Source organism: Diabrotica virgifera, chromosome 1, assembly GCF_917563875.1.
Source record: "Diabrotica virgifera virgifera chromosome 1, PGI_DIABVI_V3a".
Lineage (NCBI taxonomy): Eukaryota > Metazoa > Arthropoda > Insecta > Coleoptera > Chrysomelidae > Diabrotica > Diabrotica virgifera.
The window spans coordinates 213,643,681-213,671,449 of NC_065443.1; the positions used below are offsets into that span (position 1 = coordinate 213,643,681).

Consider the following 27,769-nt stretch of genomic DNA (forward strand, 5'->3'; position numbering starts at 1 on the left):
TTGTTGCTAAGCAAAAAGATTCTTCTAATAATTCATTTAATCTAATATAAATGAGTGAGATTAAATAAATTATTAGAAGAATCTTTTTGCTTAGCAACAACTCTTTTAAAAGACTAAAAGACTAAGTTTTTCAACCTAATAAATATATTTGTAAATTAAATATTTTTAAAAGATTTTTAATTGAAAAACTTTATTGGCCCATTTCCTGGTGACAACCTCCAAGGCTTCTACAATATGCAAGCACATGGATGCTGCAGTGAAGACTAAGGGGAAGGAATTCTACACTATGCAATTCACAACCCCCGTCTGCAGCGTGGTAAAGTTCCAGCGGAAAATGGACCTAGTACCTCTATAGGAGTAATACTAATAAAAATAAAAATGTATACCATTTTTATTCATTCAGTTGCGGTGCGAAACCAAAACTGTCTTAACTTTTACTCAGATCAGAGAGTGCAGCCAGCACTCTTATCGACGATTTCACCTCTTTTTAGAGGTTCATCAGAGACTGCATAGGCTGCTTTTCTCTGGCCCAGGTAAAAATCTTCGACATATCCATCTCCCACCGCAACTGACGAGATGGTAGTAGGTGCCTAGCGGCATCTGCTAAATAAAAGACTAAGTTTTTCAACCTAATAATAATATTTGTAAATTAAATATTTTTAAAAGATTTTTAATTGAAAAACTTTATTGGCCCATTTCCTGGTGACAACCTCCAAGGCTTCTACAATATGCAAGCACATGGATGCTGCAGTGAAGACTAAGGGGAAGGAATTCTACACTATGCAATTCACAACCCCCGTCTGCAGCGTGGTAAAGTTCCAGCGGAAAATGGACCTAGTTACTCTATAGGAGTAATACTAATAAAAATAAAAATGTATACCATTTTTATTCATTCAGTTGCGGTGCGAAACCAAAACTGTCTTAACTTTTACTCAGATAAGAGAGTGCAGCCAGCACTCTTATCGACGATTTCACCTCTTTTTAGAGGTTCATCAGAGACTGCATAGGCTGCTTTTCTCTGGCCCAGGTAAAAATCTTCGACATATCCATCTCCATCACCATCAAATGGTATACATTTTTATTTTTATTAGTATTACTCTTATAGAGTAACTAGGTCCATTTTCCGCTGGAACTTTACCACGCTGCAGACGGGGGTTGTGAATTGCATAGTGTAGAATTCCTTCCCCTTAGTCTTCACTGCAGCATCCATGTGCTTCCATATTGTAGAAGCCTTGGAGGTTGTCACCAGGAAATGGGCCAATAAAGTTTTTCAATTAAAAATCTTTTAAAAATATTTAATTTACAAATATTTTTATTAGGTTGAAAAACTTAGTCTTTTATTTAGCAGATGCCGCTAGGCACCTACTACCATCTCGTCAGTTGCGGTGGGAGATGGATATGTCGAAGATTTTTACCTGGGCCAGAGAAAAGCAGCCTATGCAGTCTCTGATGAACCTCTAAAAAGAGGTGAAATCGTCGATAAGAGTGCTGGCTGCACTCTCTGATCTGAGTAAAAGTTAAGACAGTTTTGGTTTCGCACCGCAACTGAATGAATAAAAATGGTATACATTTTTATTTTTATTAGTATTACTCCTATAGAGTAACTAGGTCCATTTTCCGCTGGAACTTTACCACGCTGCAGACGGGGGTTGTGAATTGCATAGTGTAGAATTCCTTCCCCTTAGTCTTCACTGCAGCATCCATGTGCTTGCATATTGTAGAAGCCTTGGAGGTTGTCACCAGGAACTGGGCCAATAAAGTTTTTCAATTAAAAATCTTTTAAAAATATTTAATTTACAAATATTTTTATTAGCTGAAAAACTTAGTCTTTTATTTAGCAGATGCCGCTAGGCACCTACTACCATCTCGTCAGTTGCGGTGGGAGATGGATATGTCGAAGATTTTTACCTGGGCCAGAGAAAAGCAGCCTATGTAGTCTCTGATGAACCTCTAAAAAGAGGTGAAATCGTCGATAAGAGTGCTGGTGCACTCTCTGATCTGAGTAAAAGTTAAGACAGTTTTGGTTTCACACCGCAACTGAATGAATAAAAATGGTATACATTTTTATTTTTAACAACTCTTTTGTTTATTTTAGTAATATTTTGTATTTTGACAACGGCACCCGATTTGGGCATCGAAACGTAAATAAAATTATTTTTTTCATTTTAATTGTGGCTTATTTCCCATATAAATAATTAATAACATGTCTATCTCGACAAAAAAGTACATCTACTAAATAAATTATTTTTCAAACTCTTTTAAACTAGTTTGACAAACAGTTTGAATTTTCAAACCCTTAAGATTGACCAGTTTGACTTGACTTGAAATATTTGTCAGAAGGATTGATTTGAGTTTGACTTGAAATTAAGTCAAACTCAAGTCACGTTCAAACATTCAAGTCAAACTTGTGCAACTCTAGAAGACATGATCTTCTAAAATGTTTTTAATGTACATCTCAGTTGTCATTCACCCAATCACATCCACAAGTTCGGTATGTCCTTTCCAAAAAATGCCACTCTATAGCACTATGCTGCCACCACCAGAATTAGCGCTCCGTATGAGATTACAACTGGCATACCATTCACCATATTGACCATATGGAAGACTAATCTCTACTTCGTCTACAGAAGACTTGGCGAATGGTATGCCAGTTATAACCTCACACAGAGCTCTAATTTTGGTGGTGGCGGCATAGTACTATGGAGAGGTATTTCTTGGAAAGGACATACCGAAGTTTTGGAGGTGATTGGGTAAATGACAGATGACACGTACTTTAAAAACATTTTAGAATATCATGTTTTGCTACTTTCCAGCCATATTGGATATGACAGATTCGTGCCAATGGGCATTAATGCCCCTTAATGTCGCTAGAATAGTGAATACTTACCTTGAGGAGGATCTAAAAAGAAATCCCAAACCTGTTACACTGAGAGGCTAAGGGTCGCAGTACAAAAAACGTCACTACAAAATATGCAATATTTTTGCCCATGCTTATTAATTGGCGAATTATTGCCTCTATGACAGATCGTCACTCCATCTCTTGGGCAGTATTTATTTTACTTGTCCCTTGCTATTTTAATAACTTTGTGTCCCTGATTCTATTGATGCTATTTTGTTCCGTTCTTTTTGAAGTTATACTTCTTTAGACGCGATTGAGAGTAAAATTTCATAATACTGCGCGCATGCGCACACAGACAGTATGGCGTTTAGTTTCTAAATCTTTCAAGTTATGTACAGTCCGTCTAATTTACTTACCGTTGCACGTCATTATCTACGCCAGAGATCTAAGTTGACATAGCTGCCAAAGTATAAAAAAATCCTGAATCCATTTTAAATCAAATAAATTACATAATTATTGTAAACGTGGATTATACAACAAAACAAATTAATATTAAATGTAAATAAATAAAAACTTAAGAAGTAGAGAACAAGAATTAAGTTATATTCAAATAAAGATTTGCAGTGCAAGCGTTATTGCACTGCATTGTTAATAATTATTAAAAAACGGCTTCGAACTCTTGGGAGAAGCCAATAGGTTCCTTTGTATATGTCTACAATAACAACTAAAAAGTTGTCAGATACCTCGATTATTCCAAGTCGTGATAAAATTAGGTGAAATTTATATTTTTATAGTAGAGGATCTTTTTATAGTAAAGTAAATAATAAAAACAGTAAATATAATAGAACAGATACTTATAGTAAAGAATATAAACAAATATTAAGTGTCATCACCGCAACTGTCAAATAAATGTTACCAATTTATTCTAAAATGTCACCTTCGTTCGATTACAGTTACAGTGTGTTCCAAACAAATGTGCTTCATAAAAACGCTTTATAATCCATTTATACAAATTAAATGAAACATATTATTGTGTATTTCTTTAGGTTAACATTAATAGAAATCTTCAAATATTATTTCTATATTTCTACGCGTATATAATAAAATATGTCTAGTGACTGTAATTGAAGTGTACTCGGCAAGATGATTCTAAAAAAGAACACACCTACCGCCAAATATTTCGTGTTGGTGTCATGCGACGTCACAGGCTATGACGCGGATGACGTGCAACGGTTAGTAAATTAGACGAAGTATATAAATATATCAGTGCAAGAAAAGGTGTGAAAAGAATATATTAGTATTTTTAGTAAATATATTTATTATAATTTTTGTGTCTTTGGATTTGTCTTCCTCAGGAGTAAGATGAGTATTATTAAAACATTTTATTGTATATTTATTATACTTCACCTTGTCTGTTTGTTACCGTGAATTGTCATTAGGTACGTCCGAACCGATACAGACACAATCCTCGTACAGGGTTGCCAACGACCGAACGTCGTATTCTACTAGATTTAGGTATAAAATCTACTAAATTCTACTAGATGGAGGATAAAATCTACCAATAATTCTACTAAATTATTTGCTCACAAAATGACACTTGACAGCCAAAAAAAAGAAGAAGAAATGACAGATGACAGCCCAAAAAAGAAGAAGAAATGATAGATGACAGCTAAAAAGAAGAAGAAATGACAGATGACAGATTATTATATTTTAAAAACAACAAAAACCATGTTTATTTAAAATATAATAATTTATATATTTACATAAACCACACATAAACAACATAATTGAAACTTCTAAAAAATAATTAAAAAAATGTTACAATACTTATTCTATAGAAAAGTATATCCTCTCTAGGAGAAAGTGGTGAAAACAAGAGAAACAAGTTGATTTAACTAATACCATTGATTAAGAACTACCCTTTTTTTTAATTCTTATACATTTTGTACATTTAATTTTTTTAACGTCACTTTCTTGTGCTTAACACAGTTTACTATCAAAAATTTTACTTCAAAATTAAGTTAGTTTAACGTTTTGAATTGTAAACTGATTTTAATATAAAATTATAGCTTATTTCCAGTAAAAATAGTGCATTAGAGTTCATTTCTAACTCTCAATAAACCCCTACTGATAAAATGTTGCAAGCATTGGCAATTTCATCTGATTGCACATATCACAAAAATATCCTCTCTAAGAAGAAATAGGTAAAAATAAGTTGTATTTAACTGAAAGGATAAGTAGTTATTAAAATGAAATAAAGTGTCTCTATTTATTATAATATGGGTAACATATTCATAAATACAAACAAGGAAATAATAATATTATATTATAAGTGTTGTATCGCATAAGTCATTTTTAGGGAGAATGTGACTTAAGGCTGTATGACACTATGCATTTTCTTGTATCATTTCTAATATGTTTCTTGTATACATTTTCTTGTATCATTTCTTGTACGTACATTTGTGCCCTGTATGACACTATGCAAGTTCTTGTATCGAAAATTGTATGAAATTCGGCACGTGATTGGTCGAAATTTTGTTTGTCACCCTGTGTCACATTATGGTAGTACTGCATCTACAGACACACTGCATCTACAGACACAGCTGATTTTAAATATTTTATCAAATTTATAAACTTTTATATAATTAACATTTTAATGTTAACCAGAATTTTACGTTGACTGAGGTTGATTATTTGTGTTTTTATTTTGTTTTGATATTTGTGCTAAAATATTTGCATTAGAATTATCTTCAGTTTGATCCAAATTAGGAACTATTGTATTTTCGTCTATTAAAAAATTATGCACCATGAAACCTAAATTTATAGTTTGAACTTTACTAGGAGCTAAATATATGGTTATTAGTAGAACAGTAGTCCATACCAAACGGTATATTAAGTATCAATAAAAGATTTATAAATAATACCTACAAAAACACAAATAAATTCATCAATACATTATCCCATTTTCATTTCAGCCGCCATTATGAGTAAGTAATTATGACATTTTAGATGTTTTACCAGCAGGTTTTACGTTTTTGCTCTTTGCGCAGAAATTGGCGCAGTTCTTGTACAATAATCTGTGCCTGACACAAATTCTTGTATCTGTGTATGACACTATGCATTTTTTTGACATCAGAAACGATATTAGAAATGATACAAGAAAATGTATAGTGTCATACAGCCTTTTCACCGTTTGACTTCTGAGGCATCCATATGTAAACATGTAAAAGACAACTATAAGTTCTAGGCAAAAAAATATAAAATCGTATATTTTGTACAAAATTCATTTACTTAAACAACATTTACTCAACTACTTAAAATATTTTCAATTTCCTCTAATTCTAAACCTACAATGGTATGTTTGCTGTCTTTTGTAATGTCTTTAAAGGTAGGTATATCGGAATTAAAATAACATTTGTATATATTTTTTTCTCCTTATGAACTTTTATTTACAATCAATTTCTTAAAAGTTTTAAGTAAGTTTGAATGAAATTTTAAGCAAGGAAGGAGGAGCATCCAATGATGCTTCGTCTTATAGGTTTATTTCACTGTTTTATTAAATCTTGTAGCCACGTTCGCTTGGGTCTTCTGTGTATTCGTCCATTGGTAGATATGTTTGATCAGTTCGTTGTCTTGGTTTCTTGTTCGACTTTCATGGTTGGTCACTTTACGCTTTATTTCATGTATTACGAAGGGAATATTCAGATCATTGTGAGATTACTGACATACCAGGGTGCGCCAGTAATTGGTCTAAGGACTTTTGATTGAAATCTCTGTATGGTTGTGATGTGTGTTAATTTAGCACAATCCCAGAGATGGATACCATACATCCTAATTGATTTCAACATTGCTTTGTATAGTAGTAATTTGTTATTTAATGACAATTTGGATATCCTACCAAGGAGCCAGTACATTTGTCTGAACTTGAGATCCAACTGCCTGCATTTCATTTGGAGGTGTTTGTTCCATGTTATCCTTTGGTTGATATGCAATCTAAGGTGTTTAAGATGCAATGTAAATTAATTTGAATGCACAAATATCATTCTTGAGACGAGACATTGTGGAAAAGTTTAGAATTTGTTAAAATGCTGGATTCAAAAGTAGGAGTTTAATACAACAGATATATAACATAAATGGTATTAACAATAAAACAAAGGTTTAAGTATTTATTTTTTAAATTTTAATACTTTATGCATTAGAATCTATAAAGTTTTGAACTAAGACCAAAAGTATTACACTTTCATTTGCATGCCATCAGCATTTGTTTATTTAAATGTGCTATAAAAAAAACACCATAAATCCAATTCCTTTACTTATTATTTTTTTGTCCTTTAAAACAATTTGTTTATTCATACATTTTTGCTAGCTGTGGAAGTTCTTTTAACGGAATGTGATATAACATACTTTAAATGATACTTCAAATCAAACACCAATATCATGTACCTATGTATTTATAAATTTATTAACAAACTGCAGTCCAAGAAAAATAATATATTATCAACATTAGCCATTTACAGTAAAACCTCCTTTAACCAAAATAATTGGGGGTAGGCTGTTTTGGATAACAAGAATTTCAGTTAAAAATGACATTGTTTTTGTACTCTTCTTTTATCAAATTACATAGTATTGGAGAGATATAGCTACAAAACATCATTGTCAAAGGGAAACACAAAAGATAATAGAAGAATTCTTTAAAAACACTCTAAACATGTTCATTTTCCTTGATTTTATTGCTTTTTGATTGATTTCCTTTATATTGACAAAATTATTGAAACTGTCAGCCATTTCGGTTAAACGATGTTTTGGTTAAAAAGGTTTCGGTTAACGGAGGTTTTACTGTATTTGCCTTAAATGGCAACATTTTAAAACAAACAAACACACACTACACAAAAAGTTGCACTAGACTTTCTTCTGGTTAAAAATGTATAAATGTACTGCCACAGTTTGTTCGAATTAATAACCGCAGGCTCAGTTGCCAATATTTCAATGTTTTCTCTAAACAACTGCAATATTTGTAAAGCTGCTATTATTGGAACAAAAGGTATGTTGCATTGCATCTCGTTTCACATATTAATACGAAAAATCTCTTTAAAATACCAAACCTTCTTTCAATAACAATTGAAGCAATTTATGATTGATTAAAAAGCACTTCAACTGCTGTCGAAGATTCTGCTATGGTGTCATTAATAGGTAGTTGGGAACTGGATATTCCCTAACAATACATTGTCCATAAATTCCCGATTTTATGTGCCCATAATCCATAATATACAAAAGTATTTGACAACTCCTAAAATAGAGTATTTTTTCTAAATGCACTTCCATAATATTGTAGGATGAGTATTATGGGTTATATTGCTCTTTAAATGACAAAATACTAATTAAATTCAACGTTTTACTCTTTTTCATGGTCTTTTTATATATATTACAGGTAACAAAAATAGAATTTTAGCACATTTTAGAGGTTATTTTTATAATTTTTTACAAAAATAAAAATATTTAATGTCATTGTCATTTGTCAAAATAAAAGATTCCTTTAAAACCTACTAAAATCTACTATATTTTCTACCAGATTCTAAAACCTACTAGATTTAAAATTTTCCCACTAAATCACAAGAAATTCTACTAGATCTAGTAGAAAATCTACTAAATTGGCAACCCTGTCCTCGTAGCGTATTTGGTATAGCATTCGGCCAGAGATCGAGAGGTCTTGAGTTCGAATCCGGAGCAATCCTATACTTTTTTTTTATTTTTATGAAAGCGGTAAGCACAAAATTAGTTTGGTGTTTAAAAAGAATTAAAACAAACTGTTTAAAGTATATTTATTTTTAAGAAATCATATAATAGAAGTATAACTTCTTACGTGCGTACAAAGTACACACACATTCTTTTTTTTTTCTGTTTAGTGCCCACTTGTTTATATCCTGGACACTACATTTTGTTCTGAACTCGTCAATCCTTACTCGGTCTGTTAGCTTGCTTCTTAAATAATCTTTCTATCCCATTGTATTATCTAGTAATACTTTATTTAAAGAAAATGTTGAATGCACTTGAAATTTTCAACACAGCCCTGCGTACGGTTCTGATACTAGTTATGCAAAAATAGCTATAAAATAGAACTGTGAAAGAAAATAAATTATTGTGTTCATATAAATCTCCTGCTCTTTAAATCAACTAAACCAAGATGAAACTGGCGTGTGTTTTAATTATCGCTGGTCTTATGGTCTGCTTAACAGAGGTAAGAATTGTTATTGTGCTAAAGTATTTTGCATTTTCCTATTATTATTCTTTCACTAGTCTGAATTTGATCTATTTTATTACTTCTACATACATGTCGGTTTGTAACGTTCTCCCTCCACCGTTTTCCGACTTCCAATAATCCCTTCATCCAATCGTTTCATTGATCCTCTTCTATCTCTCTTTCCCTCATTCGAACTTATTCTCCGTCTAAAAATTTGTTTTGCCTTCTACTGTCCATTTTAGAATTTCCTTTGGTATCCTTTGTTTTAGTTAGATTTATCATCACGTATGTCATTCTGTCCAATCAGATTATTATTATACCGGGAATATTCTTCCTACATTATTATACTGGGAAGAATTTTTAGGTATTGTGTTTCTGTTTAATTACAACGAGTTTCCTAGTGTTGACAACTGTCACATTTAAGAAAATAAACCATAATAAACTTTTAGTTCTGCATCTACTGTCAAATTGTCATGAGGACAACACAAATGGGCAATTTTAAGCGCTTAAATGTACTTCCGTAAAATTATTTCATGAATAAAACTGAATTTGTAATTAATTGTTATTGTAACTATTTTATTGATATCTTCGTCTAAATATTTTCTAAATTGTGCTGTTAACTTTGACAAGTTGATAAATGTGTGTCACATTAATTAGGATAAATGTAACTGAATGTTTATTTACAAATACTTCAATTTTGTATGTAAGTAATAAAAAATAATCAGTCGAATATCACACGATAGTAAGAATAAATAAGAACGTAATGCTCCAATTTGTTTCTCAAACATGTTTCGATTTGGCAATAGTTTTCGAAAAATTGTCGCATTATTGTCAATTTCTTCTCACTCTCTTGTCATATTCTTGTGAATTTCTTGATTCTGTGCCATATATTTTTTCTATTATTTGTGTTAAGGAGAAAATGGTCATTATTGCATCGAGCTATACTAAATCCTGTTAGTTTTCTCCTTCAGAATCTAAATATGCTTTACCGATTCGATTATTCAAAATTTTTACATATATCTGTTTCGGCAATTTTCACAGTTGCTTTTGTCTCCGTTTTTATGTATATGCTTTTTCTCATGAGGATCTTTCAGTGCGTCACAGTTTTTCGATTTCTTTCTAACGCATTAAATTGTATATGACAGAAAAAAACGCACGTCGGTGACATTTATAACATTTATTCTAGTTGTCAATAGATAGCGCTATAATCGAAAATAAAATAATTTCCGAATTATATAATATATCTACGAATATAATCTGAACAATTTAAAAGACTATATAAATCAAGCATCAGCATTAAAATCAGAAAATAAAGTACACGAAAAAAGAATAGAAGATCTAGAAAGAGAGGTAAGAAAGAAAAATATTATAGTATACGGTATAACAGAGAAAGACGGTGAACAAGAAAATGATATGATAAAAAGTATACAAAATATGGCAATTAAAATCCAAGTTCCACTAAATGAACACACAGACATAATAGACATAAAACGCGTTGGTATACAAAGAGATCCCCTAAGACAGTTACCGAGACCTATACTACTGGAACTTAAAAGCGGTTCCAAAAGAACTGAAATATTGAACCAATCGAAAAGACTAAAAGGAACAGACATTTACCTAAGTGAAGATTATTCCAAGGAGATACAAGACCAGAGAAAAATACTGAAACAACACTTAAAGGAAGAAAGAGAAAGGGGTCAGAAGGCATCGCTAAATTATAATAAGCTAAAAATAAACGACAAAACATATACTGTGGAAAGCTTAGGATACAAGAGGACACAAAGCGAAATGATGAATACTAAAACACCTCAAGGAAAACCCAGAGGAAGAACATATACGGAAAGATCACCAGGAGATGACGAAAATGAATCAGAAAATATGGCGAAAATAACCAAGACTGCACATAATTCCGGCACAAAGCCAAAAAACTGAGATTGTATGTAAAAGTAGCACATAGTAAAGAACAAACGACTAGTATCACTAAAACATACCGGCAAACGAATATGGAAAACGCATTTATGGAATGTAAAGAGATTGTAAAGCAAATGAATGAAAACCTGAAAACGAAACTAGCACGGAAAAAGAACAACGAATCAAACATAAGAAAAAGAGATATAATAAAAGAAAAACCAAGAAGAAAAATAGAGTAAAAGTAGGAACCTGGAACGTTCAAACATTATTGAGACCAGGAAAAATGGAAGAGGTAGCAAGAGAAATGTAAAGATACAGAATAGACATACTAGCACTACAAGAAGTACGATGGAAGGGAGAAGGAAATATCAAAAAGAAAAACTACACAATATACTACTCGGGAGAAAACAAGTAAGGAAAAAACGGTACAGCATTCATGGTTAGCAGTAAGATTAGGGACAAAGTTATAGAATTTAAAGCGATAAATGGACGAATGTCGTATATAAAAGTAGAAAACAAACAAGCCAATATGACAATCATAAGCATATATGCACCCACAGAAAATGCACCAGAAAATGATAATATTGAATTGTATGAACAACTGGAAGAATTATATGAAAGATTACCCAGAAATGATATAGTTCTAATGGTTGGTGACTTCAATGCAAAAGTAGGCAAAGAAAACCAGTATAAGGAAGTAGCAGGGAAAGAAACTATTCATGACGAGACAAATGATAACGGAAGAAAATTATGCCAACTAGCAGCAATAACAAACAGTTACATTATAAGTACAAACTTCATGCACAGAAGAGAGCATAAAGTAACATGGTTGATACCTGGCACAACAGATGGCAATCAGATAGATCACATACTAATATCCAAAAAATGGAAAGCAATAATGCACGATGTCAGATCATATAGAGGAGCAAACGCGGACACAGACCATTTTCTAGTAATAGGAGAAATCAAAATGGAGATAATTAAAGCAGAGAGAACAAGACAAAACAAAAGAAGATGGAATCTGGAGAAGTTAAAAGTACAGGAACTAAGAGAACAATATGAGACAACCCTAAAGGAAAACCTAACACAAGCAAATAACACAGAGGACATATGGAAAAATATAAAAGAATCCATTTTAAATTCAGCTGAAGAAGTGCTAGGACAGAGGGAAATAAAAAGAAGGAAAGAGTGGTTTGATGCAGAATGCGAAAACAAAATCAAACAGAAAAACCAAGCAAGAGATAAATGAATATCAACTAAAGAAGTGCATCATCGAAACGAATATAAAGAAAAAAAGAAAGCAGCCTATAATTGTTGCAAGAACAAAAAAAAACTATGGATCGAAGAGCTGTTAAAGGAACTAGAAATTAATAGTAAAGACAGCGCCAAACTATTTGGATACCTAAAAGCTCAACAAAGAAAAGGCAGACCAGTAGTTAAAATTGACAATAGATCATGGGAAACACAATTCACAGAACTATATAGATGCAAAGAAAGCCCGGAAGAGGAGGTAGGCACAATGGAAGACATTAGAGATAATGAAATAGGGATGCCAACACATGATGAATATTTAGCCATCATTCAAAAAATGAAAGAGGAAAGAACACCAGGCCCAGATGAAATTCCCAATGAACTAATTAAAAACGGAGGGGAAAAGTTATTAACAAGCATCTATAACCTAATAATTAGAATATGGGAAGCAGAAGAAATGCCCGAGGATTGGAAAGAAGGCAGAATTATACCAATATTTAAGAAAGGAGAAGTAGCAAACTGTAACAATTATAGAGCAATATCTCTACTGAGTACAACATATAAAATTCTAACAGCCCTCATCAAACAAAAACTTAATCAATTCACAGAGAAAAAAATTGGGGACTACCAGCAAGGATTCAGAGAAGGCAGATCCACTACAGATGCGATCCACATAGTTACACAAACAATCGAAAAATGCCACGAACACAACATAGAACTCCACATCCTCTTCGTAGACTTCAGACAAGCCTTTGACTGTATTGGAAGAAACAAATTATTTATTGAAATGAAAAATCAAGATATACCAGCAAAATTAATCAGATTAACAAAAATGACCATGGATGGAGCTCGAGCCAAAGTAACAACAGAAGAAGGTAGCACAAAATCAATTGCAATAGAAACAGGAGTGCGACAAGGCGACTCCCTGTCAACCACATTATTCAACATAGCACTAGAAGGAACAGTCAAGGCCAGCAAAATTAAAGGAACTATAGCCCACTCCTCAACACAAATAGTTGCATATGCAGATGATTTAGTTCTTATGGGAAGAGACAAGGAAAGATTAAAAGAAGCAGTAACAATCCTGGCAAAAGAAGCACGGAAAAGAGGTCTAGAAATTAACGAAGAAAAAACAAAATAGCTACTCTGCTCTAGAAGAGAAGATAACAGGATGAGAGAAATCAAAATAGAAAACTACACTTTTGAAAGAGTCCAACAATTTAAATATTTGGGAGTAATAGTGAATGGCCAAAACAAGAGAAGTGAAGAAGTAACGGAACGAATACTAACAGGCAACAAAACATACTGGAGATATCATAGGCTTATGAAGGACAAGAACTTATCCAGAAATACAAAACTGAAAATATACAGAGTTGCAATCAGACCAGTAGTTACGTACGCAGCTGAGACAATGTGCCTCACGGAAAAAGATGAAGAAAAATTGAGAATATTCGAAAGGAAGATCCTCAGACGCATTATGGGCCCGATAAGAATGGACAACGGAGAAATGAGAAGAAGAATGAACCATGAACTAAGAGACATAATGAAGGGAGAAGATATAGTTAGATTTATTAAATCACAGAGGCTGAGATGGCTGGGATACATAGAAAGAAGGAAAAACGACCGACTGATTAAGAAGATCACCAAATGGAAACCGGCAACTGAAAGACCAAGAGGAAGACCCAGAGAGAGATGGGAGGACCAGGTCATGAGAGATATCAAAATTCTGGAAGTGAGAAACTGGAGGGAACTATGCACATATCGAAATGAGTGGAAGAAAATAGTAACGAAAGCCAAGTTATATAACAAACTTTGACAACATACAAGTGGAATGCGGAGTGATTCACCGCAATAAGCGAATCTGAGAGCTCTAAGTAAGAGCGGCAAACATTCCACCTGGAATGAAAAGCCCTGATGATGATGATGATATAAATCAAAGAAAATACCATTTTATAAATGCAATAAACACAATTGACTTGTTTTTATGCCAAATTGCAAGTAAAATTTGACAACTGTCAGATTTAACTAAAATGTCATGTCACTAAAATGTATATTATCACGGACTTACCTTTTTTTTCTATCATTTGTGACGCACTGAAAAATTCTCATGAAAAGAAGCATATTACTGAGATATGATGTTTTCCATTCCTTAGACATTTCGTCTTTGTTGTAGCTTTATGTAATCTGTTCGTTCCGTACTTAAACAAGTCTCCGGATATATTCCCTGGTCCTGATGCTTTATTCTTTTTCAGATGTTTACATACATTTTTAATTTCTTCCGTTGTTAATCTTATTGGCGCGGCTACTATTGCAATTCTATCTTTGGTTATGTTTTGAAATTCTATTCTCTGCTAAAAGTCCTTTAAAATACTCTTCTCAGTCTTCGGGTTTGATGCTCTGTATTACGTATTTATTCTTTTCTTTTCTCAATTTTTTATCGATTTCCCGCTCTCTGTGCTTCTGGTTTTTCCTAGATAAGTATGTATTCGGTGGCAGTTTCTTTCCCAAGACTCTTTTTAGAATTTTTTTTGTACGCCTGCTTGTTTTCGTTTATATTTTATTTTGTCTTGAAACATTCTTGGTATAATTGCTTTTGCATTTGATTTGCTTTTGCACTGCTTCAAATGCTGCTTCTTGCAAACATTTTTAGCGATTCATATTATTCATATAAATGATCAATATTGTTAGGGAAGGGAATTTCTATTTTCTTAAAAATCTATTTTCAAATAATAGAACTTTTCATCGACTCTCGTTTGTTTCGAAATTCTGTCATATGTTGTATAATCTGTGTATAATATTCATATATACAGATTATACAACATATGACAGCAGCTCGAAACAAAGGAGTGTCGATGAAAAGCCCTATTCTTAAGAACTTTCTTCATATAGGCGTCTTCACGTTCTTCATGTTGCACTTTTTTTCGTTTCGAAGCTTTCCTCTTTATTTATAGTTCACTCACTCACGGTAAAATTTACTATTGTAATTGGAAAATGAGCCAAAATTTATCAAAATTTATCATTTATCGTTATCAAAATACAAAATATTACTAAATTAAACAAATATTGCAAAACCTACAAACTTGGACTGCCCTAAAATTTGCATGGACTGACATAAAATTTGGCATACACATCGCTAACATGTCAAACAAAAATAGTGATATTCTGCCGATGTGTGCCTTTTTCCTCGGGGTGAGACCCCGAGTTTTTCCACTAAATCAATACGTTTCGAAATATTTGCGAGTGAATATGTTTATTTTTCAAAAAAAAACGTTTTTAGACGGTTTTTCGCAAATAACTCAAAAAGTAAGTAATGGAACCAAACTACTCTTTCTCTCATGGGATAGCTGATATATTGGATATGAAGGCATCGTTTTACTACTATGTTTTCCATTATTATTAACTTCTTTTGTATTTTAAAATCTGTTTATTTTATATTTTCATCATCTTTTCTCTCTCTTCTAATATTTCTTTTATCGTCTTACCGTTAGTAAGTACTCTTCTATAATTTGCCATTTTACTATCTTCCTATTTTTAGACCGAATGATTTCTTTAGCTATTTTAATTCCATACCAGTTATTATCCTAAATATAACTTAAACATTCTTAGTATCTTAGATCTCTCCCAAATATTTCAAAATTTTTCTGCTATTTTAAAAAACCTTGGCTTAAATGTAGCTACGTTGGTTGATTAAATGTTTTATCATTGCGTTATCTTTTTTTATTGTCCCCTCAGTGTCTTTTGAAGCCATAATTCACGATATTGATGATATCCAACAATGAAAGAAATGAATACGTACATAATACATCCATATCCATTTTGTTGACCGTTACCTGTTCAAATTAATTCATTTCTGAATGTTCTTGTCACTGTAGGTATTCATGACATAATATTCGAAAGTCAAATCAGTAGACAATAACAGTCGTTTTGAATCATCGTCATGGAAACCAAGATCGTCGTCATGGTAAATAATTATATTGAAAGTTTGGTTTTGATAACCTTGTCAAAGAATTAATTTGTGTATTTTCATTCCTAAATAGAAACTGAAATAACTCTATTTGTTGCGGCTTTTTTCCAAACGTACGGCCCTAGAAAAAATATTGTTCCTAACTCATGCGGAAAGTTTCTTCCCCGCATTCGACTGCTTGCCCAAACTCCGCTATCGCGTCGTTCGGGTCAACGGCAGTCTCGTGCGGGAAAGTATTACTTTCCGCACTAGTTAGGAAAATAATTATTTTCGTTCTTTATTTGTTACATTGTTACATTTACATAAAAAAAGTAGTTTTTAATTGTTTTCACAAATTTTTTTTATTTTTTAGTTTGTGTTTTATTGTAAAATTTATAACTACATAATAAATTATTTTTTATTCTTTATTTGTTACACTTACATACAAAAGTAGTTTCTAAGTGTTTCAAAAATGTTGTATGATGTGGTTGTGTTTGTTTTGTATAATTTTATTACTAATAAATTATATTTCTTTCATTATTTGCTACAATGTTACATTTATTACAAGATTGATAATCAGTAATCGTAAATTGTCAGTTTTAGACAATTTATAAGGATTGAGCCCCGTAATTAATAATTTGCTCTGAAAAATTCAAATATCTTGAAAACTAATAAATTTAGACATAGAGAAGGTTTTATCAAAATTAAAGTGCGGTAATCGTACTTTTCGATAGTGACATAAAATACAAGGTGTTCCATTAAAAATTACTTAGATTATTTTTTGATGATTTTAACTTCCAATCGTATATTACGATACTTGGTCACGTGTTTAATTCTGTCCAATCAAATTAAAATTATACTGAGAATTATCTACCGTAGAAAATTACCGATAGAATTTTTTTAAGTAGATTGTTTTTGTTTAATGGCAACCAGTTTCCTAGTTTTGACAACTGTCACATTTAAGAAAATATCCATAATATACGTATTAGAAAATAATCTTACGAATATCACACGACAGTAAGAATAAATAAGAAAATAATGCTTTATTTTTACTCAAATTTGTTGTCATTGGGCAAAAGCCACTCGAGCCCTGCTTGCTCTCGTGTCTATTGCCAGTCAACAAATTTTCGAAAAACTGTCGCATTATTTTCAATTTATTCTCACTCTTGTGACATTATACCCGAAAATAATGTACTTGCGTTTTGTCACCCTGTATTTAATATAAAAAAAATTAGCAATATCAATCATTTATAAAAAATTTGGCAATAAATAAAACAATATGGCAGTGAGTTGAACTTGTTACCATTTTCATACAAAATTGGTTATAACTTTGTAAATACCATGTATAACCTAACAAACCTTTATACTTTTGTAATGGAGAAGTTAAAAACATTTCGAATATAAAATAAAATACAGTGTGTTCCATTTAAAAAAACATAAGTTTGGTCTGCCACTATGTTATCGAACACCTTGTAACATTCTAATTCATTTTGAAATGTGAAGCTCAATGTTGGCTACAATTTTTGTTATTAAGTTTTATTAAGTTTTTATTAAGTTTTATTGCTATCTATTACTATAACGGATCTACGGAGCTTTACCCCACTAATCAATCACCCTGTGGGTCCGAGTCATTCCCTGTTGTGTGGGTCCAATCTCTGATGTTTCGGAGCCACGATTGTTTCTTTCTTCCTATACCCCTTTTACCTTCGATTTTGCCTTCTAATATTACCTGGAGCTGCTCAAATTCCCTATGGCGCATTATGTGTCCTAGATATGACGTCTTCCTAATTTTGATTGTACTGACCAGTTGAGGACATGTGTTCATTATTTCCAGTACTTCTTCATTTGTAGTTTTGCTGGTCCAGCATATTCTTAGCATTCGGCGGTACATCCACATTTCGAATAAATTCAGTTTGTTGACGTCATACTGTTTTAATGTCCAGATCTTACAGCCATATTGTAATAGAGACCACACATAACACTTTAATGTTCTCAATCTAATTATGACTGATAGCTTGGGGTTACAGAGCATTTTAAGCATGTTCATGAAGGCAGACCTTGCTATTTCAATGCGTCTTCTAATATATTTTGAGTGGTCTAGCTGACTGTTTAGGTCTCTGCCCAGGGACAGTATGCGGCAAAATAAGCAGTACTGAAATGAATATTGAAATGTTTATGATTATTTATATATCTAGTATACATGATATAGCCTCGCAAACATTATTCACGACGACGCGCGTTACCGATAAAACAGATGCTAAAGATGACCTCTGGCCAGTGGCGGATCTACGGAGTGGGAAATTGAGGAAGTTTCCCCCCTAACAAAGTTCAAAATTAAAGAAAAAAATTGTTCAAACATAAAAATATATTAGCTCACATCAAACCGAAACCATCAAAAGACAGACTCAACCCAATAAACACCCTAGTTAATAAAATTAATGAAACTTTATACCTATAAGTTGATATTTATGTTTTTTATGTAGTCTGGGGATAGACTTATACAATAATAATTTATTGTATAGACTTAAGTTGGAGTTTTTGTTCATGAACCAATACATTTTCCTGTCCTAAAGCCAGTTTGGACTTACGGTATTCAGATATGGCGTACAGCATCTAATTCCCATTTACTGAAACTTCAGCGTTTTCAATCAAAAGTCTTGAGACATATTACTAACGCTCCGTGGTATGTGCCTAATTATGTTATACATCGAGACCTTCAGATCCAAAACATTAAAGACACCGTTGTCTCACTCAGTGGAACCTACAAAAATAGACTACTGAAGCATCCAAATACGCTTCCGCAAGACCTACTTAAGCGACCCAGGAGAGGAAGACTAAAACGCCGTGACCCATTAGACCTTTCTGTACCTGTAATTACTGAAACGTAGACTATAGAATTTAATGTGTGTGTATTTTAACTATTGATGTTTTTTTTATGTTCGTAAAATATGTTTTTGTAAATTGTTATTTAGATCTCAGATATTTTTATCAGAAATGTATCGCAAAGGATTTTCATCACTGGATGGATTTCCACTATGTTAATGTGATAAACCTATTGCTTATTGTTTTTTTTTTTTTAATTGTAAAAACAGATTTCAGTAAATAAAGGATGTTTAAAAAAAATGTAGTCTGAGATTATCTTTTTTATGGTTTTTTGGTTGGTTTTTCATTGGAAGTTCCCCCTAAGGCAAATTTCCCCTCCCAAGCCAAATTTTTAGATTCACCAATGCCTCTGGCACGAAAAAATCTTTAATTCTAGTCCGCAATTCCGAAATGGTAGACGATGTATCTGTCTGACTCCTTCAGCATTCCCCATATTTACGCATCTGGTGGCGTTAATTTTGGTGAGTGGCAACTCCCAAAATGATCGCACAGTATTCGAAGAGACTCCCTGGCAGTGTGACAGGTTGTCCCATCCTGCTAAAACAATTGTTGATTTTAAGCTTGGACCGTTTTCATGACCTTTTCCTATTACCGAAAATAGTACTCCACCATAAAACTTTTTTCTGCATAACTGAGAATCATCCTGAAGTAACTAGCATTAACATGATATTCACAAACGGTATACCAATGTTCAGAAATCACTTAACACGTTTCGGCACATGACACATACAAAATTTGAGGCATACGATTTTCTGTACTGTTTATTTTGCCGCATACCGTATATGAGGCTTTGGGAACTCTGAAGGGTGATACCATTTACTTGTATGTTGGGTGTAATTTGTTCATGGGGGTTCTTGTGGAACACCATGATTTGTGTTTTGGAAAGGTTAATATACAAGCCCAGTCTGTGACTTTATTCTGATAGTATGTTCATTAATATTTTTAGTTGGTCTTCTGTTTCCACTAATACTGCGGTGTCATCGGCATGCCTTACATTGTTAATGATGATTCCATTGACTCTGGCACCTTCAAGGCGATCTTCGAGAGAAGCTCTGATGATATGTTCGGCATAGACATTAAATAGTAGAGGGGACAGAATGCACCCTTGACGAACTCCTCGTTCTATGTTTACGTAATGGGTGTTTCCGTTGTCTGTTCGCACCCTACTTACATGTCGTGCCCGTTAGGTACATATTACTTAACTTCAAATATCTCAAAAACTAATGACTTTATCGTTACGAGTAAGGAGTATGTTATTTACATAGAGAGTATTTTGCAATCTAAAAATTGCACTAAAATGGCAATTCGGCCAGTGACGTAGAAATTGGGAAGGGTCATGAAATGAGGGTTGTGTGTTTATTGCTTTAGATCTTATCATTTTAGATCTTACCAGTCCTTGTGTAACCATTAACCACAAGAAACTCTTTCAAAAACTGTATAAAATGACAAAAGATAGCAAACTCATTTGTCTTATTTGCAGCTTCCTTTAACTCTTAATGGAAAAAATGGCAGATAAATAACACATCAGAATGATCTCATTCAAGCCAATGTAATGACTTTGATATTATACAACATTTACAAAAAAGATTAAATGCGTATCAATAGATACTAGGACATTCATACATTCAAATGGCTCAGCTATTAATTACCGCTCAATGAAAACTGTTTGCCGAAATGTGTAGAAAATTAAAAACATGTAGGTGTATATATCAACAAGCCTGTGCAAGAGTAAATTTCTAAATTCTAAAACATATATCTATAACTTAGCTCTAATATGTATATTGTTAATAGTATCGCTTCAGCTGATAAGAGAAGGGAAGTTGTTAGAGATGTGTAGCAAAATAAACACAATGAAGACTAAATTCGTATCATATTATTGTTAATTTTTTGTATACTTTATTTTAATCTAGATTTATTCTACCATTTTCTTTTTCCACAGGCTCAAATTCGCTATCCTGAATACTATAGAGTACAGGACGCCATCGGAGAATGCAAAAGGGAATTAGGTTCAACAGTAGATGAACTCACAAACGTTAAACTTGGGATCATAACCCCTGATACTGGCAGGCAAGTTCTTTGTGTTCATCGTAGATTGGGATATATGGATCTGAATGGAGACATTCTTCCTGGTCCGTACGAGCTACACATTGCAGGAGTTACTGATGACAAGGGTCGTAAGGAAGAGTTTAGAAGATGTGGCGCGTATCAAGGTCTTCTACCTGCCGAAGTTAAAGCTATTAATTTTGATAGATGTTTCCAAGCCATTTTACAAATAATGGGTCGTGATGGTTGATTTATCTAAAAAAAATAATGTGTAATAAATACATATATATATGTATGTATATTCACATGGTGTAATAAAATATATTCCTTTTGTTTAAATCTTTATTTTTTATCAAATTTGGTGTAGTATAAAATATACAGGATGTAACAAAATAGCTGGTAATCAATTAAATCACGTATTCGGGGCCAAAAATAGATCGATTGCACCTAACCTTAGTACATATGTATGTGCACATAAAAAAAGTTACAGTCGTTTGAAGTTACAAAATGACAATCGATTTTTTTTTCAATAATATGGATAACTATTAGTGATTTTTTTATTGAAAATGGACATGTGGCATTCTTATGGCAAGAACATCTTAAACAAATAACAGTGAAATTTGTACACCCCATAAAAATTTTATGGGGTTTTGTCTCCTTAAACCCCCCAAACTTTTGTGTACGTTTCAATTAAATTATTATTGTGGTATCATTAAATAAACACAACGTTTTTAAAAAAAAAATTTCCTCCTAGTATTTTTTCGATGTCACTTATCGAGATTTAATATGTTTTAAAATATACGTAAAAATGTAAAATATAAATAAATTTGAATATTATTAACAGGTATTTGTTTTATTCGTTCTCTGGATTAACTCTTTATAGAAGTTAAGACTAATTTTAATAGTTTTATTTTAATTAAAATACAAATGTATTGTTACGAACTTATCCGTCATTCAAACGTAATAACATCTTATAAAAGTCAATAGTCAAATGGAACTCTTCTTCTTTTTTATAATCTTGTTTAAGGTAGGTAATACAACATCCCCCTTCAAGATGATACATCTTCAACATAACTACTGACTAATCTTCACGATAGCGTAAAGGTCTGACAACTGCTCTCCCAGAGCGCGTTGTATTCTTACTCTGCTCAATATTAAATGGTCCATCAGTTTTCGTTGGCGTTGGAAGTCGTACAGGCGTTTTGGGTTGAGTTGGGTGACTTTCCACTTCCTGACTACCTTTCTCAATGTTTGTTGGTCTTTGGGATGTTAGTTGTTGAGTAGTCGGTGTAGTTTCTGGAGTCGAATTTGTTTGTTGAATCCCTGGCAGTTGTTTCAATACTCCATCGGGGATACTGCTTAGATATGGAGCAGGGATCAGATGAAAACGGTTTCTCCTTATGGTGCTTATGGCAGTCTTAACTATGTATGATCTTGGATTAACTTCGTTAATGATTTCACCATGTCGTTTCAGGTCTGTGATCCATACAAAATCACCAATTTGAAGTCGACTCAAATTCTTCGGTCCATGTTTTCCATCATATAATTTTTGTATTTCGAGCGGTACTTCCTCTCCGCGCTTATTAGCTTTTTTGATGATTTAAATTCAGCTAATGCGATTGATGGTAGATTATCTCTCAATTTTTTTCCAAACATCATTTCGGATGGACTGAATCCGTTCTCTAGTGGTGTGTTTCGATAGGACAGAAGTGCTATCTCTATGTTGTTCTTATTCTTCTTTATTAAGGTTTTTGCGACTTTTACAGCAGCTTCTGCTGCGCCATTTGCTTGGTGGAATTGTGGGCTACTTCTCGATGTAGAGAACCCCCATTCTCTTGCGAACTGTTGGAACTCTGATGTTTCAACAGCATGAAATTGTGTTCCAGTGTCGGAAAAAACCAACTGTGGTATACCATATCTTGCAAATATTGTTTTGCAGATGTTTATTACTTCCTGTGATCTCATGTTCTGAACAAGAAGTACTTCAAAAAATCTGGAATAGTTATCAGTTACGACGATATACCATTTTCCTTCAGTTTTAAAAAGGTCCATTGATATCACTTGCCATGGATAATCTGGAAATTTAGCTGGCAATAAAGGTTCATGATGGTTTGTCGAGTTTTGAATACAGATAGGAAAAGATCTTACTTTGGCTTCTATCTCTTGAGAAATTCCTGGCCACCACATCGTTCCCAGAGCACGACGACGAGTTTTAGTTATTCCAGAGTGGCTAGCGTGCAATTTTTCCAACATCATTGCCCTGAGCTCACATGGAATGATCATACGGTTTCCTCTAAGAAGGATACCATCCACAACTGATAGTTCATGACGTACTGGGTAGTATGGTTTAACATCACCTGATAATGCAGACTTGTGAGGCCAGTCTCCCATTATGTAGTTCTTCAGTTGATTACAGGTTTGATCATTGCTTTGTGAGTTAGCAACTCGTGTTACATTCTCGTCAGACGTGTGAATACCTGCAAGAGTGACTCCATGAATGAAGGCATCGATTTCTTCTTCTAATTCTTTGTCATCTTCTGAAGGTATAGGTTTACGAGATAAAGTATCAGCAATATATAAATTTTTCCCTGGGGTATATACAATATTGTAGTCATAACGCATCATGCGCATTCTAAACCTTTGAAGTCTTGGGGACAGATCATCGAGATGCTTAGTTTTAAATATTTGTACAAGTGGCTTGTGATCGCTCTCTATGGTATATTGTTTTCCTATCAGAAAGTTCTTTAGTCGATCGCTTGCCCAGGTCAGAGCTAGTGCTTCTCTTTCTATGTTTGCATAATTTTGTTCAGCTGGAGTCAAAGTCCTCGAGATGTATGCTACAGGTTTCTTATGACCACCTTCAACTTGAAGTAATACAGCTCCCAGTCCTTTGGTAGAAGCGTCACTGGATAGGATTGTAGGTTTATTTGCATCATACATTGTTAAACAAGGTGCTGATATAAGCAATTCTTTTATTTTCTGGAACGCCTCTTTTTGTGCTGGGCCCCATAGAAATGCATTGCTTGGACTAACTAACCTTGTAATTGGTTGCATAATCTCACTCCTATTAGGGATAAATTTCGCTAGGAATGTTACAGTACTTCAGAATGTTACAGGAATGTTACGTTGAACTTCCTTGACATTTTTTGGTGCTTCCATGTCTACAATTGCTTTCACCTTGCCTGGATCTGGTGCTACCCTATCCTTCGACAACACAAATCCCAAGAAATCGATTTTCTGCTTACAGAATTCAGTTTTGCCCTTATTCAATCAATTGCCCTTAGTCATCGTGTTCCTCTTTTGTGTTTCCCCAAACCAGCACATCATCTATATGGACTAGAGTATTTTTTGCTCCTTCAAGGACCCGTGACATTCTTTTCTGGAATTCCTCTGGTGCCGATGTAATGCCGAAAGGTAATTTCTGGAATTTAAATCTTCCAAATGGGGTTAAAAAGGTTGTGTAGTCTCTTGATTCTTCGGCTAAATTAAGTTGCCAGAATCCATGATTTGCATCAAGTTTGCTAAAGTATTTAGCCCTTCTAATCTCTGCAAGTTGTAGCTCTACTACGGGAAATGGGTGAAACTGACGTTTGACACTTTTATTTAATCTTGACAGATCGACACAGATACGGACCCCTTTTCCTCCTTTCTTTATGTTTACTACCATTGGGGCACACCATTCGGTCGCATGATCTACAAGAACAATGACACCATTTCTCTGCATTTCTTCCAAAGCTTCCTTTACTTGGTCTCTCAATGGAACTGGAACAGTTCTTGGTACAGAAATAGCATATGGTTCAGCATTTTCCTTTATTTTAATTTTGTATTCACCCTCCATATTGCTTAGTCCTTGGAATAATGAGGAGTATTCTGCGACCCAATTTGTCTCAGTGCTTATAGAATAAATTCTTTTTACTAAATATAAGCCTTGGCATGCTTTCCTACTCAACAATGGGACATCAATCTCTTCAGAGATAAATACAGTTTCTGTAATTTCCCTATTTTTATATTTTAGTTTTAATTTTACTGTACCTAGTATTTTGAATCTTTCTTGCTTTTTTGCACTAAATACTTTATTCGAAGATTCATTTAGAGGTAGTTTACATTACTCAGCACTTGGACAGGTACCATTGTTATATCAGCAGCAGTATCCAGTTTGAATGTGACAGGTTCAAGCATTCTCTCTTTGCAGCTTACTTGTAGTTTTTGTGTCCACACATGCCTGTCATCACTCGCTTTAATTTCATGTACATAAGAGTTTTCGTCACTATCAGGCTCTGAATCTTGCTGAATGGCATGTACATTTTTGTTTTTGGACTTTTTATTTTTATAACACATCTTGCTGTAGTGTCCTTCATTTTTGCATGTACCACATTTAGCATTTTTTGCAGGACAGTTTGCTAATTTATCATGCCAATCATATCCACAGCTAGGGCATTTTTTCGTTTTCTCACCTTTACTTGACTGTTGGCAATTTGATTGTTTTCTTATAGCAGAAACATTTGGTTCATTTAGGTTTTGTTTTTGACGGATCAGTTCTTCATGTTGTCTTAGACAGGTTACAGCTTTTTCGAGAGTAAGTGCAGCATCAAGTTGCAGTTTGTCACTTATGCTTGTATCTCTCATTCCGATAATCAACACTAATAAAACCATATCATTGTTTAAAGTCCCCCAATCACATGTTTTTGATAGACTATGTAAGTCAGTAATAAATTTCTCTGCAGTATCACTCCCTTGCTTATGATTTAGGAATTTGGCCCTTTCATAGATAATATTTCTACGGGGTATAAAATAATCTTCAAATTGTTTTAATGTCTCATCATATGTAGTTGGAACTGGTGAAAATGATGAGAATATTTCTTCAGCTCTTACCCCCATATTATAAATTAACACATCAGTTTGTTTTCCATCAGATGCTTTATCAAGGCCACACCCTCGTCTAAAACGTTGAAAACGGTTTTTCCATTGTGCCCAATCACTTGGATGGAAATTAAATGATTCGGGAGGTGATAAAGTGAGGTTTATCGACGGTGATTCTTGAACTGGAGCGTTATCAGGCATTTTTTTCCCAATTGATGCTTAACTGTGCTGTTTTCGTACTTTGTATTTTTGTACTAACCAACCTCTAAATTTTTCGAGTTTTCTCATCCGTATTTTTACAAATCAGCTGCCACCATGTTTTATTCGTTCTCTGGATTAACTCTTTATAGAAGTTAAGACTAATTTTAATAGTTTTATTTTAATTAAAATACAAATGTATTGTTACGAACTTATCCGTCATTCAAACGTAATAACATCTTATAAAAGTCAATAGTCAAAAGGAACTCTTCTTCTTTTTTATAATCTTGTTTAAGGTAGGTAATACAACAGTATTTATAATCGTACTTAACCATATAGGTACAAATACTTGGTGGATTTGACAAATTCAAAATATCTCGATAAAAACTGACTTGTACTAGGAGGCAAAAAAAGTTTTAAAATCATTCTGTTAAACCACTATTTTTGAACTAATGGTAACACAATAATAATTTAATTGAAACGTACACAAAAGTTTGGGGGAATTGAAGGGAACAAAACCCCCATAAAATTTTTATTGGATGCGCTTTCACTATATTTTTTTAAGATGTTCCTGCCATAAACATGCTACATGTCCGTTTTCAATAAAAAATCTCTAATAGTATTCGATATATTGGAAATTAGTCCTATTAGTAATGAAGCTTAAAATAGTGCAAAACCTCGCAATTTTTACAGCACAGATCGATTTGCTTAAAAATTTGAGAATAAGTAGTGGATAGTCCAAGGATCTAAATCTATATGTTGCCGAAAGGCGTTTTTACCATGGGGGTGGTTGCCACCCCATCTCGGGGGTGAAAATTTTTTATTATATTTTGACCGCAAAAGTTAATAAAAACATTCATTCTAAACAAATACGTTCTATACACTTTTTTGATAAAATTAATAGTTTTCGATTTATTCGCTGTCGAAAGTGTTAGTTTTATATCGAAAAAATCAATGTTTTTAATAAGTTTTCTGCTAATAACTTCAAAGGTTTTCGTTTTATCAAAACAACTTTACTTAACAAAAATGCACATTTTGAAAAAATAAACAAAACCGTTTTTTTTATCTTCTTTGAGACCAATAGTAATCGAGCTATACTTTATAATAATGTTAGCTCTTCTTCGTCAAATGCTAAATATTGTAGTTTCAAAGTCAAAAGACGGGAAAACGGAAAACTATACATTTTTCGAGGATAACTTATTTAAAGCATTTAAAAATATCTATGATGTTTCTGCCATAAAAATGCTACATGTTCATTTTCAATAAAAAATCTCCAATAGTATTGGATATATAGGAAATTAGTCCTAGTAATGAAGCTTAAAATAGTACAAAACCTCGCAATTTTTACAGAATAGATCAATTTGCTTGAAAATTTGAGAATAAGTAGTGGATAGTCCAAGGATCTAAATCTATATGATGACGAAAGGCGCTTTTATCATGGGGGTGGTTGCCCCCCATCTCGGGGGTGAAAATTTTTTATTATATTTTGACCGTAAAGTTAATAAAAAACATTCATTCTAAACAAAACGTTCTATACATTTATTTTTTTTTTTGATAAAATTAATAGTTTTCGATTTATTCGCTATCGAAAGTGTTAGTTTTA

The 27,769-nt window shown here is 33.0% G+C and overlaps 1 protein-coding gene across 1 annotated transcript; it reads left to right on the plus strand.

Moving 5' to 3' along the window:
• The first annotated feature begins 8,925 nt into the window (after positions 1-8,925).
• Positions 8,926-21,447, plus strand: LOC114325768 (uncharacterized). Its single transcript, XM_028273898.1, has 2 exons — positions 8,926-9,074; positions 21,005-21,447. The coding sequence occupies exons 1-2, from the start codon at positions 9,021-9,023 to the stop codon at positions 21,356-21,358; spliced, it is 408 nt and encodes a 135-aa protein (XP_028129699.1). The 5' UTR covers positions 8,926-9,020; the 3' UTR covers positions 21,359-21,447.
• The last annotated feature ends 6,322 nt before the right edge of the window (positions 21,448-27,769 follow it).

What these genes read in the sequence shown, in the direction of transcription:
- LOC114325768 (XM_028273898.1), top strand. Translation starts at nt 9,021, where the DNA reads ATGAAACTGGCGTGTGTTTTAATTATCGCTGGTCTTATGGTCTGCTTA. An exon ending in TTATGGTCTGCTTAACAGAG is followed by an intron (nt 9,075 to 21,004) that starts GTAAGAATTGTT and finishes CTTTTTCCACAG; the next exon opens with GCTCAAATTCGCTATCCTGA.